Source organism: Cucumis melo, chromosome 1, assembly GCF_025177605.1.
Source record: "Cucumis melo cultivar AY chromosome 1, USDA_Cmelo_AY_1.0, whole genome shotgun sequence".
Classification (NCBI taxonomy): domain Eukaryota; kingdom Viridiplantae; phylum Streptophyta; class Magnoliopsida; order Cucurbitales; family Cucurbitaceae; genus Cucumis; species Cucumis melo.
In genome coordinates, this window is record NC_066857.1 from 31,621,222 (window position 1) to 31,635,615 (window position 14,394).

Below are 14,394 nucleotides of genomic sequence, written 5' to 3' on the forward strand. Positions count from 1 at the left end.
TCCCCATTATTTTCACTTATTATGCACAACTTTTCTCTTAATTTCAATTACATATATATAAATAAATATATATATACACACACACAATATATATATACAAATATATATATGTATATATAAATATAATAAATATATATTTATATATATTCTTCAAAGTTTATATTATGTTAAAATCCTTGTACATTTGTATCTTACTTACATATTTATTGTTATCGTTATTCTCATACGTAATCATTGTTAAAAAAAACTAATATATAGTTATATAGTTTAGGAGGATGATAATATATAAAGAGAATTTTTAATTATTCTTCGTTTTTTTTATCTAAGAATTTAATGAACAAATTAAAATGATTCCCTAGAATCAAATTACTACTACAATATACACCATTTATACATAAATTTTATATAGGGTTTCACATGACTAAAATTTAATTAGAAAAAACAAAGTAGCATCCTATACCTATAAGATCGAAATATCTTTAGATTTCTATAATGTTGTATCGGGCATTGTTCCAACATGTTATTATTATATAGTAAAGAAGTAGCTAAAATATTTTTTTTCTTTTTATCTCTTTTGATTTTGGATGTAAAATACTATACATGTGTAATACAATTACATGATTAGTTATAAACCCTACAAACAATTACGCGTACACGTTCACGTACTCGTAGCTTCGTTTGAAAATTTGTTGATTCATCTATTATATTCATGAGTTTAATGAAAATATTATTGAAATAGTCCAAAAAGATGATAGTGTATATATATATATATAAAAAGGAGTGTGTTAATTGAATATATTACTATATATACACTCACAATTTAGACAAGAAAAATTATAAAGAATGAAATGATCTATATTACTATATATAATTCACGTGATCATAATTTAGATGGAACAATAATGTGATCATCCTAATACTTATTAGACCAATAATCAAAATAGTCTTTATAATTAAGCTTATTAAACATTTTATATATCTAAACTTAAGCTTAAGTTTACTGAAAAATTACCAAAATAGGATTGTTTGTAAGGGTATAAAGAGTTTTAGGATGAGTTTTTTAAAAATATGATTAAATAAGTTGGGAAAAGCCTATATTGTCGTTCAGTTAAAAAAAAAAAAAAAAAGAAAGAACCCTAAACATCATCTTTATGCAATAATTTTTCTCTTTCTCCTTCTCCTTCTCCTTCTCCTTCTCCTTCTCCCTCACTTTGGGGAATTACCTACGATATACTAATTTTGAATGGGTAGTAGATTTTTTTGGTTTGTTTTTTAGAATGTTTTAAGACAAACGAGATATGAAAAGTAAAGAGTGTCTTTACTTGAAAATTTTCTTTATTCTTCTAATTTTTCCTCGACAAAACATAAAAAAAGAAAAAAAGAAAAAACTTTCTTTTCTCTCATCTTTCTCAAACTTCTCTTTTCTCCAACTTTTTATTCAAGCTTTCTTGCCATTTTTTAGAGTTTTTAGCCACTCTCGAACAAACTCTTGCTATATTTAGAAAGTGTTTATGTTTTTTTTATTATTGTTGTTGTTATAGATAACCCTCTTATAAGTGATTTAGGGTTGTTTAATATATATTTAGCAATTTTGTTTGTTTTTATTTTTCATCTTGCAACATCTCACAACTACGAGATGTATGCGATGTTGCGAGATTAAAAAAAAAAACAAAAACAAAAACTTCTAAATATGTATTAAACAACGAACCCTAAATTACTTAGAATAATTATAAAATTGATTTTGGGATTATACATTTAAGGTTTAAACATTAGAGGATTATTATCTATAACAATAATTTAAAAAAAAAACATAAACATTTACCAAAATAACAAGTGAGTTTGTTCAAGAGTGACTAAAAATCTTAAAAAATGGTAGGAGAGCTTGAGCGAAAAGAGATTGGGGGAGAAGTTAGAGCAAAAGATGAGAAAAATAATGTCGAAAATAAGTTTTTTATGTTTTTTTAAAGGAAAAAAGAAGAATAAAAAAAGTTTTCACATAAAACATTTTTTTTACTTTTCATACCCTATTTGTCCTAAAACTTAACTTTTTAAAAAATCAATTCCAGAAACCTACGTTACTTCAAAATTCGATCTTTTTTTTTTTTCTTGTAATTCTCCAAGTTTACCTCTATTTTTCTATATAAAATGTTAAAAAGATGTCATACGAGTACTATCAAGCTTGAGTTTGAAATCGTGTTGATTCAAATATTATTATACATTTACGATGTCAAAACTACTACAAAATTTTCAAACTTTTTCATGTGCAACGTTAAATCACTCCTTCAAATTCAAGGTTGCACCTATGCCTTATTTACGAATCTCAATAAAAGAAAAACAAAAGTTATTCACCTCTCTCAAATAAAATTTTAACTCATATAAAAAAAGAAAAGAATAGAATTGAAGCTTTGAAAAGATAACAGACGTCGACATTTTCATATTTTCATAAATTTGATGTTGTCATAAAAAGTAAATCATATTTACATCGTATGGTAGAAATATCTACAAAACATAAGCAACAAAATATCACTAATCTATTCACGTCAATATGTTTAAAAATTTGCCAAAAAAATAATTATTAATACTATTGCATTTTCTATTTCCTTTTTATTTCATAATCTTGTAAGAAATATATATTTAGATCGAAGGTGTTATTGATATTTAAACTAACATTTTAATTAGTGAAATAAGACCTCCAAATTTCTATTGATATCAACATTTTACATTAGAGTTAAAATGTGGATGAATTTTGTTTTACAACAATGTTTTACATGAAGGGAGGGCAAAACAGTTATAAAGAGTCTGAAACTATACTTTAATCGGATCGATGGATTTAGGGTTTGGTAGATGAAAGGTGGAGAGGAGATCGATTAATTTGATCATGAAAGTTTAAAGAAACAAATAAATAAAGTTGAAGGAAATTAAGGTCAGAAAATGAAGCCAACACTCAGCACATACTACAAAAACAATTATACTCACCGTTGTTTATGATGCAGCATGCTTCATCGTGAGAAAATGGGGATAATCGTATTTTGATCCATAAACTTTGAATTTTATTCTATTTTGCTCGTTAAAGTTTTAAAAATGTATACTTTAGTCCTTAAATTTTAAAACGAGTATATTTCAATCTTATAAACGAGATGATGAGATGATTCCTATATGTGAAAGGCTTGATTGTCAACAATCACTCTTAAATATCTAAGATTTTAATTTTTAATTAAGGATATTTTGTGGTTCATGGAGATGTTTTTTGGATTTATTTGATGAATCTAGAATATAATTATCTAAATATAGAAGTCACATCATTACTATGTTAAAGAGTTAGCAGAATCCTAATGACATGGATTAAAGTAATTTTTTTCAAAGGTTAGGAGACTAAAAAAAGATGTCTTTAAAAGTTCAAGAACCAAATCGAACAACATACAAAGTTTATGGACTAAATTATAACATTTAAATATCAAAAAATTGCAAATTAATTTTTTTTTTTTTTTTTTAAGATTTGAGTTCTCTCAAGGTCTTGAGATTTATTTAACTTCAATTTTTCACTTTTTTTTCCATGTGTGCATTAATATTTATTAATTAATTAAAAACAATTATAAAACAAATTTTAGTTTTAATTTTAATAGTGGTGCAAAATAGTGAGATTTAATTAGGCTAAATTTGAAAAAATGATTTTAGATGACATAAATTTTCAAAATATTTACCAAAATAATAAAACATCACAAAAATAACAAAATATTAGGACCCATGTTAGCTTAAGAAAATAAATATAACATTTTGGATATAATCTCAAAATATTTTAATATTTTCAAATATAAATAGAGGGTGATATTTTACTAAATAATTTTAAAAGTTTTATCATTTAAAGTAATTTTCTTAAAATATTAATCATCTAAATTTTTTAGAATAGAAAAAATCACACGATTTTTAAAAAACAAACTTCCCTAATCTAAATGGTAACTGATTATTTAGTAATGGATTAACAGTTTCAATACATCAATTAATAAGTTTGTGTGTACATATAAGGAAACTAAGTGCTCAAACCCGATTAAAAATTAAATATATTTATGATAGATTTTCAAATATAAGAAAATGAATCAAAACAAAATTTCGTTGATCCATTAGCTTTTCCAACAATACGAACATAACCCAACTTTTGTTTTTCTTTCAAATAAATATCTTATCAAAACCCTTTCGCAATAAAGTGATAAATGAAAACTGATCTATTAACAAACAAATATCTTATCAAAACTTCAAAATGACATATATGTCACACAAAGGGAACCTAAACTGGGTCTAAACGAAGATCTTTCATCCACAACCAAATGTCTCAAATGTTGTGTGAGATCTTTCACTGCCCTTTTTTTCTGCCCATTGGAGAAATCTTGTAGAGCAAATGGCAATCACTCCAGTTTTTGTCATTCCTATGGTATAAGGAAGGATTGGGGAATATGATACTTCATAACAAAACCAGAAATATGAAGTAGAGGTAGAAGTAGAACAATGAAGATTTGAATGATCTTCACACTAAAGTTCCACATATTTCCACTATTTTCTTGAGAGTACGACGACTTCACACTTCATGTGCAAGGACAAAACAACTTTGAACAACATCGAAGTGATCAAAGTTCGTCCTTCACTGGCGGCGCTTCGAAACACTGTTCGTCCCAATAGTAAGGAAACTTCAATCTTGCAGCAGTGTGGGGCATGAACCAATCATCATAAATAAACCTGAAAGCAAAAACCAAAAAAGAAACAATCGAGTGAAAAAATAGAAGACTAATTTTCTTTGACGTTTAGTCTTTTTATTCCTTGCTCTAAACCAATAGTATTTTTAGTTGTTCAAGAGTCTTAAGCCCCAACAACAGCTTGAAATTACTGCCTCAAGAGATTGAAGTACTTTTAAGTAGCATATTTTTTAAGTAAGATTAACTTAGGTGTATATGTTGTGTATGTGTGCGCAATAGCAAGTGTATAATTCATTAATGGACCTTAAACCACCGAATGCTCAAGTTAGACTCGTCTTTGATCGCTTAGAAACAGATACAGATGCAACATATAATGTAAAATGGAAGAAAAATACACACACTTTGGCTGGTGGCCTAGAAATGATGACAAGCATTTGTAGATCCTCATGTTCATTTGTATTCCCAACCTGTGTTAATGGATGAACATTCAAGTTAATCAGAGGCTTGGTTCAAGTTGAAGATTGATACAAGCACTGTTGTCTATTTGCTAAACCAAAAAATATATTTTGGAAAAAAAGTTCCAAATAAGGTATAAGCGGGGGCAACTTAGTAAAACAAAGTAATTCAAGCACGATCAGAGGTTTAAACTGATGATACCATCCACATCAGTCCACAGTTCACAGATCAGAGGAGAAAGTCACTGGAGAAATGTTCCATCTTTTTTAAAGAAAGGAAACGAGAAAGGTTCCACCTGAGCACCAGATTTCATAATTCTTTGTTATACTAAAAGAAGAGGAACATATAACCTTAATCCCATTCCTTTTGATATCTTTTTTTTTCCATTGAGGAAACAGAAATTTGTTGTCCCCTAAAGAAAGATATACAAAGGGAAGGGGAGGTAAGGCATCAACTCCCCAAAGACAGTAAGACGAAGTACTGTGTTGTATACATTTGGTCGATGTTATCTTCGGATTTGTCTTTCTGTGTTTTCTAGTTTTTACCGCCACTCTCAATTTGGTGCATGTTCTCTAAGTTTTCCCTTATCCTTTATTTTAACTTTCTAAGGTGTAATTGTTGCTGTAATGCAATTTGTTTTGAAGAGTGCTAAAGCAAAGACAAAGCCATAGCATGGGCTGAAAAAGAAAATGAATGTCTGAGGAAAAGAAAGCACGTGAGTAACAAATAAGTTGATTTTAAACAGTCAACTCATTGTTTGCTTTCTCAACCATTATGATGCCACCCTTCTTTGGCATGCACTACACTCATAGGATATACAACAACCATGCATTAAAAAGCCTTTTTGCAGTCCCACAAATACTGAAGTAAAGGTTAAACGCACTCAAAACATTCTTTTGCCTTGAAGAAGAAAATTCTCCACGAAACCTCCAAAACCACATTAGAAGGAGACTTTTCCAAGTCAAGTTAGCTACCCAACTCAACCTTAAACAGTGGATATTGCACGACACTTCACCTAACAAAGTAAGAACCCCCCCACCCTCACCTACTTTCGAAAAGAAGGCTTCCAAGAGCGTTCCAATACTTTTTGAATGGCAACAAAAAATCTCAAGATAGCAATTGGTCCTTCGTGTGTCTGGTACATCGGCATTTTATACTTGAGTTATTTTCCTAATTCAACTCGCACGAAATTATTGGGTTTACTACCCTAAAATATGTAAGGAAGCAGAATGATGAACATCAACTAAGCCACAATTATGGATGGTTGGGGAAGCGAGGAGGAGATTTAAGTAGATCAACATACCTGATGAGCATCATTAACGGGTATGAGAAATGTACTGTTTGAATAGATAGGAAATTCTTTTGGTGTTCCAGGGTACTTTTCATGAGAACTAGGAGCGAAATAGAGAGTGCCAGTCCCCTTCAGAACCACAAAAACTTCTTCACATGAGTGCCTGTGAATAGGTGTGTGCGATCCAGGAGAAAATGTTTGGAGCCACACCTCCACCTGCAAAAGCCAGTAGAGCGGTGATGGCTAGCCCAAGCGAATTAAATATATCTTCTGTTTCATTACGACGCTTGACTCAGTCCTAGAACCTTTACCTCCTTCAGCCCATGCAATAATGAACCTGCAACAGTAATGTGAGACAAGCCTCCCCTTCCATAGTTATCTTGTGGAAGCTCACTGATATTTCTTACTAGGGGCAACCCTGTGGATCAAGGAAAAAATTTACATCCATTTAAAAGAACAAAAGATGATAACTACCATACAGAAGTCAGTCAGATGCATAAAGATCAGCCTTCAGGCCACCCCATCATTTTTCTTACTTTACAAGTACACATAAAAACACTTAGGTCCAAATCCAAATGCTTAAAGGTTATATAAGCTTGTAGACAACAATTTGGAGACTCAAACAAAGCATAACATCAATTAGTTCGATTGTAAACTTGTAGCTCTTTGTCCTAAATGCTATCATGATATAATATGTTCAATACTGAAATACCCTGAAACCAAAAACCACCATTTCTCTAGTCTTAAAACACAAGCACAAAGGATACTTAACCCAATGTAGGTATCGCTGAAAATATGAAACTCAATTTTATGAATATTATTATTCAATACAATATCTTCAGTTTCGTAGAATTCCTTGTTTGGAAATCTGGGAGTTTCTTACTTGCCTTGCCAGGATAATGGAAAATTGGCTTATGGAAGGCCTAAAGGTGTGGAATCTGATGGGGAAAGCCAATAGCTCTTTCGTGGCATATATCGAAAAAACAAATATGAGATCCTTTAAGTCTTTACATTTTTACTTTTTAGTAATCTTGCACAAAATACACCTTGGTGCGTATCTTTACACACAACATTCATTGTAATTAGAGCTTCTTGATGATTATCAATGATTGAACGGTTATCATTGTGTAAATTTTAAAAAGGGTGCCCGCTACCCCTGCTCTTAGGGTGTTCTAGTTCTTTTATGGAATCAAATTCCAAAAAATAAAAGAAAGAACCAACTTCGTTTGTGCTCATAGTGATGCCTCTCGGTGGTACGGCCAGGGTAACCTTTCTTAAAACTGGTTTAGGAAAATTTAGGACAAGTATAAACATGCAACCTTCTTCAAATAACGAAATTTCCTCCCAAATTCATCAAAATCCTCGAAAAATTCTATGAAAAACCTAAAGGAAATATCGACCTGGTTGCTTGCCGCTTAGTTAATACGAAACAAAGTCCCTAATGGTCAAAATGGTTTCAAAAGCTACCGAAATGGAAACCAAAGGATTCAAATATAAGGCAATATAATGTCAAAAGCATTCCATATGACAGAATTCACTTTTTCAGAGTACACAGAGACCATGACACCAACGAAACAACAACTGCGACAAGATTGAAGGCGGAAGAAGAAAAGTGATTACCGATGATCGAACAACGGGATGCTTCAGTGATTGCAAAGAGGAAAATTGAGCAAAAAGATAAAGCAAAGGAAAATCCCGCCATTGATATCTAGTCGCTTGCTGCTCTCTCACCATTTTTGGTGCTTCATCAATCGTTCACTCTATATACCCTTCCAGATAGTTCCGTAATTTCTATTTAGACATTTACGCAAATAAGGTATTTGTTTTAAATATAAACTAATCATTATATTAACATAAATTCTAAACTAGTAATTATATTAATTCTCAATTTAAATCCTATGACCCACGGTCTCTCTCCCTCACTTGATTGTTTCGGAGAGCAGTAACAATAAAATTAAGAGAAATTACATCAACATGACCAAAAAAAAATCTAAATAACAGCCCACGCGACCACGCGACAGCAGAACTATTCATTTTTAAATTTACTATTTTTACAATTTAAAAAATATAGAGACTTTAACTAATTATCATAAAAATTTTGTTATTTTTGCAAACGCTCATAAATCAACTATATTTTATTATTACTTAATTCATTTTCTTTGAACAAATGTATATAATAAATATGTATATTCATCTAAATCCTTTTGCTTTTCAAATTAATTACATATATCTTCGAGAATGAAATTATCAATTTTCTAGTTATTAATTATATAAAAAAGCTATATGATTAATAACATTTTCTAGCAAATTCCAAAATATGCATACCTATTTTTATATATCTAATTAATTTAATGCATTACATCAAATAAATTTCTTAACTTCTAATTTCAATTAATCTAATCGACTGTGATAATCTAATGACAAATTATTCAAAATAATTAAATAATAAAATTACAACTTTTTGGATGTTACAAATAATTTATCATGATAAACTTTAATTATAATTTTATCATTTTGTATCATTTATCAATGATAAAAACTTATAAAAGTCTATCCGTGTCTTAAATTTTAAAATTTTAAAATTCTTCCATATTTGTAAATATATGTTTTTACTGCTTTACTACAATAATTTCCTTTTAAGTTAGTATGATTCGACAAATTTTAGACCCCGCATAAAATTTTAATCAAAATTTCAAGACCTCAATTTTTCAATACAGAAAAATTTTGTTTTTCCCACCCTTTGGACAAAATTTTGAGAAAGCTCAAAACTTTGAACACATTTCAATTTTTTTTACTTCAGAAATTTGAGAAAAATTTTGCTTTTTCCCACCTTTCGACAAAATTTCGAGGAAGTTCAAAACTTTGAATAAATTTCAATTTAACTTCAGAAACTTTCGACTTTATAATCTGATTATCAATGATATAGTTTTACATAACGCGTGATAAAAATCACCCAACATTTTGCCAAAATATCAATAAATCAAGTAATCGATTGAGAAGGGGAAATATCGTCTTTCTTAAACATCCTAGATGACATGGAAGCAACATTGTAATGTCTATCAAAATTAGCAAATTTCTAAATTAGATGCTCCAAGACCATTTTTTTCTGTATTACTTGGAGCGGAGAGGGAGGAAGGAGAATAGATGTAATCGTCATACACTAATTGAGCTCTATGAAATATTTGCATGCATGGAGATTAGCATTATTTAGCACACTATTAGACATTTGCAATGGATGGCATTTTGCCACTCTGTTGTTAATTCTCTTCATATTTTTTTATTTCTTCCAATATTTGTTTTCATACCCCACTTCCTTTCCCTTTGGAATTACGGTGACTAAAACAAAAACAGACATTTTGAAACGGTTAAAAAATGAGATAATAGAAAATAGTAAACACGATAGTTAATTGTAAGTTATTAACAATTGGAAACACCAACTATCATAATTAGAGTTGAAAACATCCTAAAAATGAAAATACATGAAAGTAAGTTATAATAGCCCACTCCATTCACCTGAATTTGAGAGCCAAAACACCTTTTTTAAGTTAAATAGATCAGAAAACTCGTATTCTTTGAACCGACTATGAATTTTCAGTTTGGGTTTGCACTTCTTTTGACTATATATCTGTCTATATAAAAATATTTAGTACAATAGGAGCGAAAATACAAACCTTTTTGGTAGCTAACAAATAAGTTATTAAAAAACAAAGGATTGAATCACTGTTTCCTCAAAAAAAAAATTATTGTTTTATAAAATCGAACACATTCATATCGTCTAATATATAAACTTTAGAATCATAATAATCTATAGCTAAAGTCCCCTCAGGGACAAATAAGAGAACATAGATAGTAATTATACTCCTCCAAGACCAATCCTACAGTTTGATTGAGCTCTATAACAAAATCAAAAAATGCAGGCATAAATTTGAAATTTGAGGATATCAACAATATATTACTACCTTCCATAAGAACTCAAATAATTACTGTACCTTTTATACATTAGAATTCTTTTTACAGTTTCGACTCCAATCCGAAAATCTTGATTTGATTATTCTAGGTCCAAGTCTCTTCTCTGAAACCATCCCAACTGCAGATGAAAACACTTTTAGAGAAGATAGTAAAACAAATATATAAGTTGTTTGGTGACATTTTTACTTCTTGTTTCCTGTTTTTTCAGTTTTTAAGCAACATAGGTGTTTGGTAACTATTTTTATTTCTCATTTGTTATTTTAAGAAACGTCAACAAAATGAAGTTTCTTGTATATTGTTCTTATTTTAGAAAAATACATAACATAAGTTTTTTGGATATTTAAGTTTAAAAACTACTAATCACCTAAAAACGTTCAAAGTTTCTAATTAAACAAGAAACGAATATCAAACGCAGTTATCTTTTTCTTTCAGTTTCTTCATTAGAAAACAGGAAACGAGAAATTGAAACATGACCATATGAGCCCTATATTTCTTATAAGATTCATCATTTGTGAAAGAAAACAATTATACCTTCCAAGCATACATGCCAAAGAAGGCAATGGTATCCGCCGACCAGACGACTGCAAAAGACTTCAAGAAAAATGGAATTATAACGTTGAGTAATGGGATGAGGAGAAACAGATAGTTGAGAGCTTCTTTCTCATTTTTTGAGCAGTCCCGTGCTCGGAGCGAAGGTATTGCTGCCATTTGAATTTTTCATGTCATCAATCAAAGCTAATTTGAAAAATTTCTCTTCCGATGAGCATATGGAAGTTATCATTGCAAAAACAGGTCAAAAAAATTAAAGAGTTCAAACACGACAAGAACAAACTCCAATCCAAAAATAGGAGACCAAGATGGTAATTACAAAAGGGCTACCAATGGAAAAAATAAAAGAAATGTAATTAATTCTAATTCATATACTTGATAGAAAAAACAAGCAAACAGTGGTGCTTGTAGGATATAACTCTTCTTTTCTCTTATGATAGGAAACAATATGATCAATCAGACTATATATGATGGGAACAAGACAAAGTCTACAAGAGTTTCATCTTAATTTCTTGGCTAATAAAAGGAATTGTTTAACAGTTTTATTTTTTTATTTTCTTTTTTTTGGGATATGAAACAATTTTATTGATAAACGGAATATTCAAAGAGATACGAAGGAGATTCCCTTAAAAGTTCCAAGCTCCAAAGGTTTAACAGTTTGAATTTAAGTCTTGACTTTTAAACAGACTTCTAAACTTGACTATCACGAAGTAATCAGAATATCATGTCCATATAAGGAAAAAGAAATTACGATATTTGGCTGAACAAAATTTTTAAACATATGCACACATAACATCTATCTTGTTGCATTGCATCAGAACAATAGATTGAAAAGAAAAAAGTCATTTTCTTGTCCCTTTTGTACCAAATAAACTGTTAGAAGAGAAAGGGTGTGAGTGACACAAGTGCGGAGAAAGTAATTTTTGATTCAAATAAACATGCCTTTATATAGGCTTACAAGATGTAACAACGGAATTTTGATAGTTAAGGAACCATAAATGTTTTAACTCTCATAGCTTCTAGAAACTCCCAAAGAACTCAATGAACACAATTTAATATAAAAACCAAAAGTCACAAATCAATTTAATTCCTATAACCCTTCAAATTCTCATTAATAATATGAACCCTTTATATTCTCAACAATAAACTAGTTTGTATGTTCAAACCAGGAGAACATTTAAAAAAAACGACATCAAAATGTTTCTAGCTACAAAAATTTATTATTGGTAAGAAAAAGAGCTCTGCTAATGGTGGACGAGTACTTACATCTAGCAACTAAAAATGAAAAAACGAATAGAAATAAAGAAAAAGGGGAAAAACTTACTGAACATCCAAATTGACCACATTCCCATTAATCTCCATATATCTGGTTCGTTTGAGGGGAATAAAAGATTGAAAGATAGAACACCGCCTAACAACATTGAGGCATAGCCTTGAACCTCAAAGACAGTATATAAAGTAGTTCCAGGTACAGCAGGATTTTTTGAGGCAGTAGAGGCCCTTGGTGCAAATGTTGCAGCAGTCTTTTGAACAACCTATTATGAACATTGAAATCATGAAGTACTTAGATATCAACTATATTTAAACTGTCTCTTCAAACTAAAATAAGTTTTCTCTTGTTTTTATTTAGGAACATAAGTTTAACGAATATAACTTTTTCTTTAAAGGAAACAAAGACATCACATTGATAAAAACAAAAGAGATTAATGCTTAAAAATACAAGAATTCCAAAGGGGAAATGAGAATCGTAAAGTAATAGTCGAATATTAAATCAGAACATCTTTCAAGGGAAACAAAAAGACATTCCAAAGAATGCAAATATCCTAGATCTAAATAGAGTATCATGTGAAGCTATTTGGAAGAGAACACCAAGAAGAGGTCTTTAGACGAGTTGAACCGAATCAATCATCCCAAGGGAGAGAAATGTTATGAATACCACTCTGATTGTGCTCAAACAGTAATTCGGAAAATAAAGCTTCACTGCATTAGACCACAAAACTTTGGATTTGAAACCACAGCTGATCAACCAATCAATTATTGAAAGATATTCTCCTAAAATGAATTTAGAAAAACCCCACTTGATGTTGAAGAGTGAGAAAAGATTCCACCAACATTGCCTCTTAACAAATAGGAGATGATGTTGCCAAGGGTTTTCACTAACGTTCCATGAGCGAGAAGTACCCACCCAGTGAACACAAATCTCTGGCCACAAATGTTTGTGCTCCTTTCACCCCACAATAATAATAATTCAAACATGCGTCAACCAGTCTCCACTGAACTCCATATAGATTTAATTCTTAACGCATAAAACTAGGAGAGCCTATACGAAGGAGATTCACACTCAAAATAAAAACTGTAGTTCAACTAGTGCTTGAACTTACAATATTGAGTTCCTATAAACAATCCGCTGAAGCCATTGGTACTCTACATGCTATCAAATCCATTCATTTGGGAGAGTTATTAAAAGTTCGTAATTATTAGATAACATGGAATTCCATCTCACAATCAATGGGCAAAGGGAGCATAATTCGTAGAAAGATTTAATCTCAATATGTACCTCTTCAGATTCACCATTCTTGAGGTCAAATCCTTTTATTTTTTACCTACTGAGGCTTCATGAGCTCTAATATTAATGGAAACTGAATGGGCAACTCATCTATCTAAACATTAATTCTAAAACCCCATCAGACAGTTCTGGGAGAAACTCCACAATTCAAGTAAATGTTGAAAGTTGCGATCAAACCCACTAAAATATCACGACAGAAATTGTAAAATAACAAATACCCATTAGATATTAGCAATCAAAGAACCAGAAAAACAATGAAAGATCTTTAGATACACCGACTGCAGCATAGAAAACGAACCTTCTTGAGGTCTTTATCGAGTGCAGGAGCAGAGGACGCCTTGGTTAGCTGCTGGGGTTCAGCTGCTATCCCATTTTCTTCTTCTTTCGGTTCCTCTATTGCCTGGGTTTGTAGGTGGTTGGAATTGGCGCGCAATCTGTGGCTGAATTTTATGGCGGAAAGCTTTAGGGAAAAGGCGGTTGTGTGGGAAAAGAAGCTTGGAATATAGCAGAAGTTGCAAGGAGAAGTGGGGATTAGAGTGTTCATTGCTTTGGTTTTGGATAAGAAATTGCAAGCCAGAAGGGAAACCTGGCCGCACGACCAGTGGCACGACACCACCAAACTTAACTCTAATATTCATTATTATTTTTATATACGTATAAATAAGTAAATAAATTCTTTTTATTAACGAACTATTTATATGTACTAAGTAAACAACGAGACGGCACGCACGTGAAAACGAAAAAATTATAGTTTTAACTTTGACTATGTAAAATTAAAACAATCATTTTAATATTTTTATATTTGTATCATTTTTATATCTACATCGTAATGTATAGAAAATAAATAATAAATTTATAAATATCATAATATACTATTT

At 30.5% G+C, this 14,394-nt stretch overlaps 2 protein-coding genes across 2 annotated transcripts; both read right to left on the reverse strand.

The window, feature by feature from the left end:
• Nucleotides 1-4,205: 4,205 nt before the first annotated feature.
• On the reverse strand, nt 4,206-8,294 carry 6D05 (auxin-binding protein T85). The gene is made up of 5 exons (XM_008453181.3): nt 8,053-8,294; nt 6,744-6,850; nt 6,445-6,648; nt 5,085-5,152; nt 4,206-4,728 (listed from the first exon to the last, which is right to left on the reverse strand). The coding sequence occupies exons 1-5, from the start codon at nt 8,132-8,134 to the stop codon at nt 4,620-4,622; spliced, it is 570 nt and encodes a 189-aa protein (XP_008451403.1). The 5' UTR covers nt 8,135-8,294; the 3' UTR covers nt 4,206-4,619.
• A 2,062-nt stretch (nt 8,295-10,356) lies between these two features.
• On the reverse strand, nt 10,357-14,180 carry LOC103492708 (protein RESISTANCE TO PHYTOPHTHORA 1, chloroplastic). The gene is made up of 4 exons (XM_008453183.3): nt 13,815-14,180; nt 12,275-12,485; nt 10,933-11,102; nt 10,357-10,519 (listed from the first exon to the last, which is right to left on the reverse strand). Exons 1-4 carry the CDS (start codon nt 14,058-14,060, stop codon nt 10,481-10,483), a joined length of 666 nt encoding a protein of 221 aa, XP_008451405.1. The 5' UTR covers nt 14,061-14,180; the 3' UTR covers nt 10,357-10,480.
• Between the last annotated feature and the right edge of the window lie 214 nt (nt 14,181-14,394).

Excerpts from the sequence above, each read along its gene's own strand:
- 6D05 (XM_008453181.3), bottom strand. The coding sequence starts at position 8,134 with ATGGCGGGATTTTCCTTTGCTTTATCTTTTTGCTCAATTTTCCTCTTT. Across the intron at positions 6,851-8,052 it reads ATCCCGTTGTTCGATCATCG|GGTTGCCCCTAGTAAGAAAT; the intron begins GTAATCACTTTT and ends CTTGATCCACAG. Across the intron at positions 4,729-5,084 it reads TCTAGGCCACCAGCCAAAGT|GTTTATTTATGATGATTGGT; the intron begins GTGTGTATTTTT and ends TTTTGCTTTCAG.
- LOC103492708 (XM_008453183.3), bottom strand. The coding sequence starts at position 14,060 with ATGAACACTCTAATCCCCACTTCTCCTTGCAACTTCTGCTATATTCCA. Across the intron at positions 12,486-13,814 it reads TCGATAAAGACCTCAAGAAG|GTTGTTCAAAAGACTGCTGC; the intron begins GTTCGTTTTCTA and ends TGTTCATAATAG. Across the intron at positions 10,520-10,932 it reads TTGGCATGTATGCTTGGAAG|TTGGGATGGTTTCAGAGAAG; the intron begins GTATAATTGTTT and ends TTTCATCTGCAG.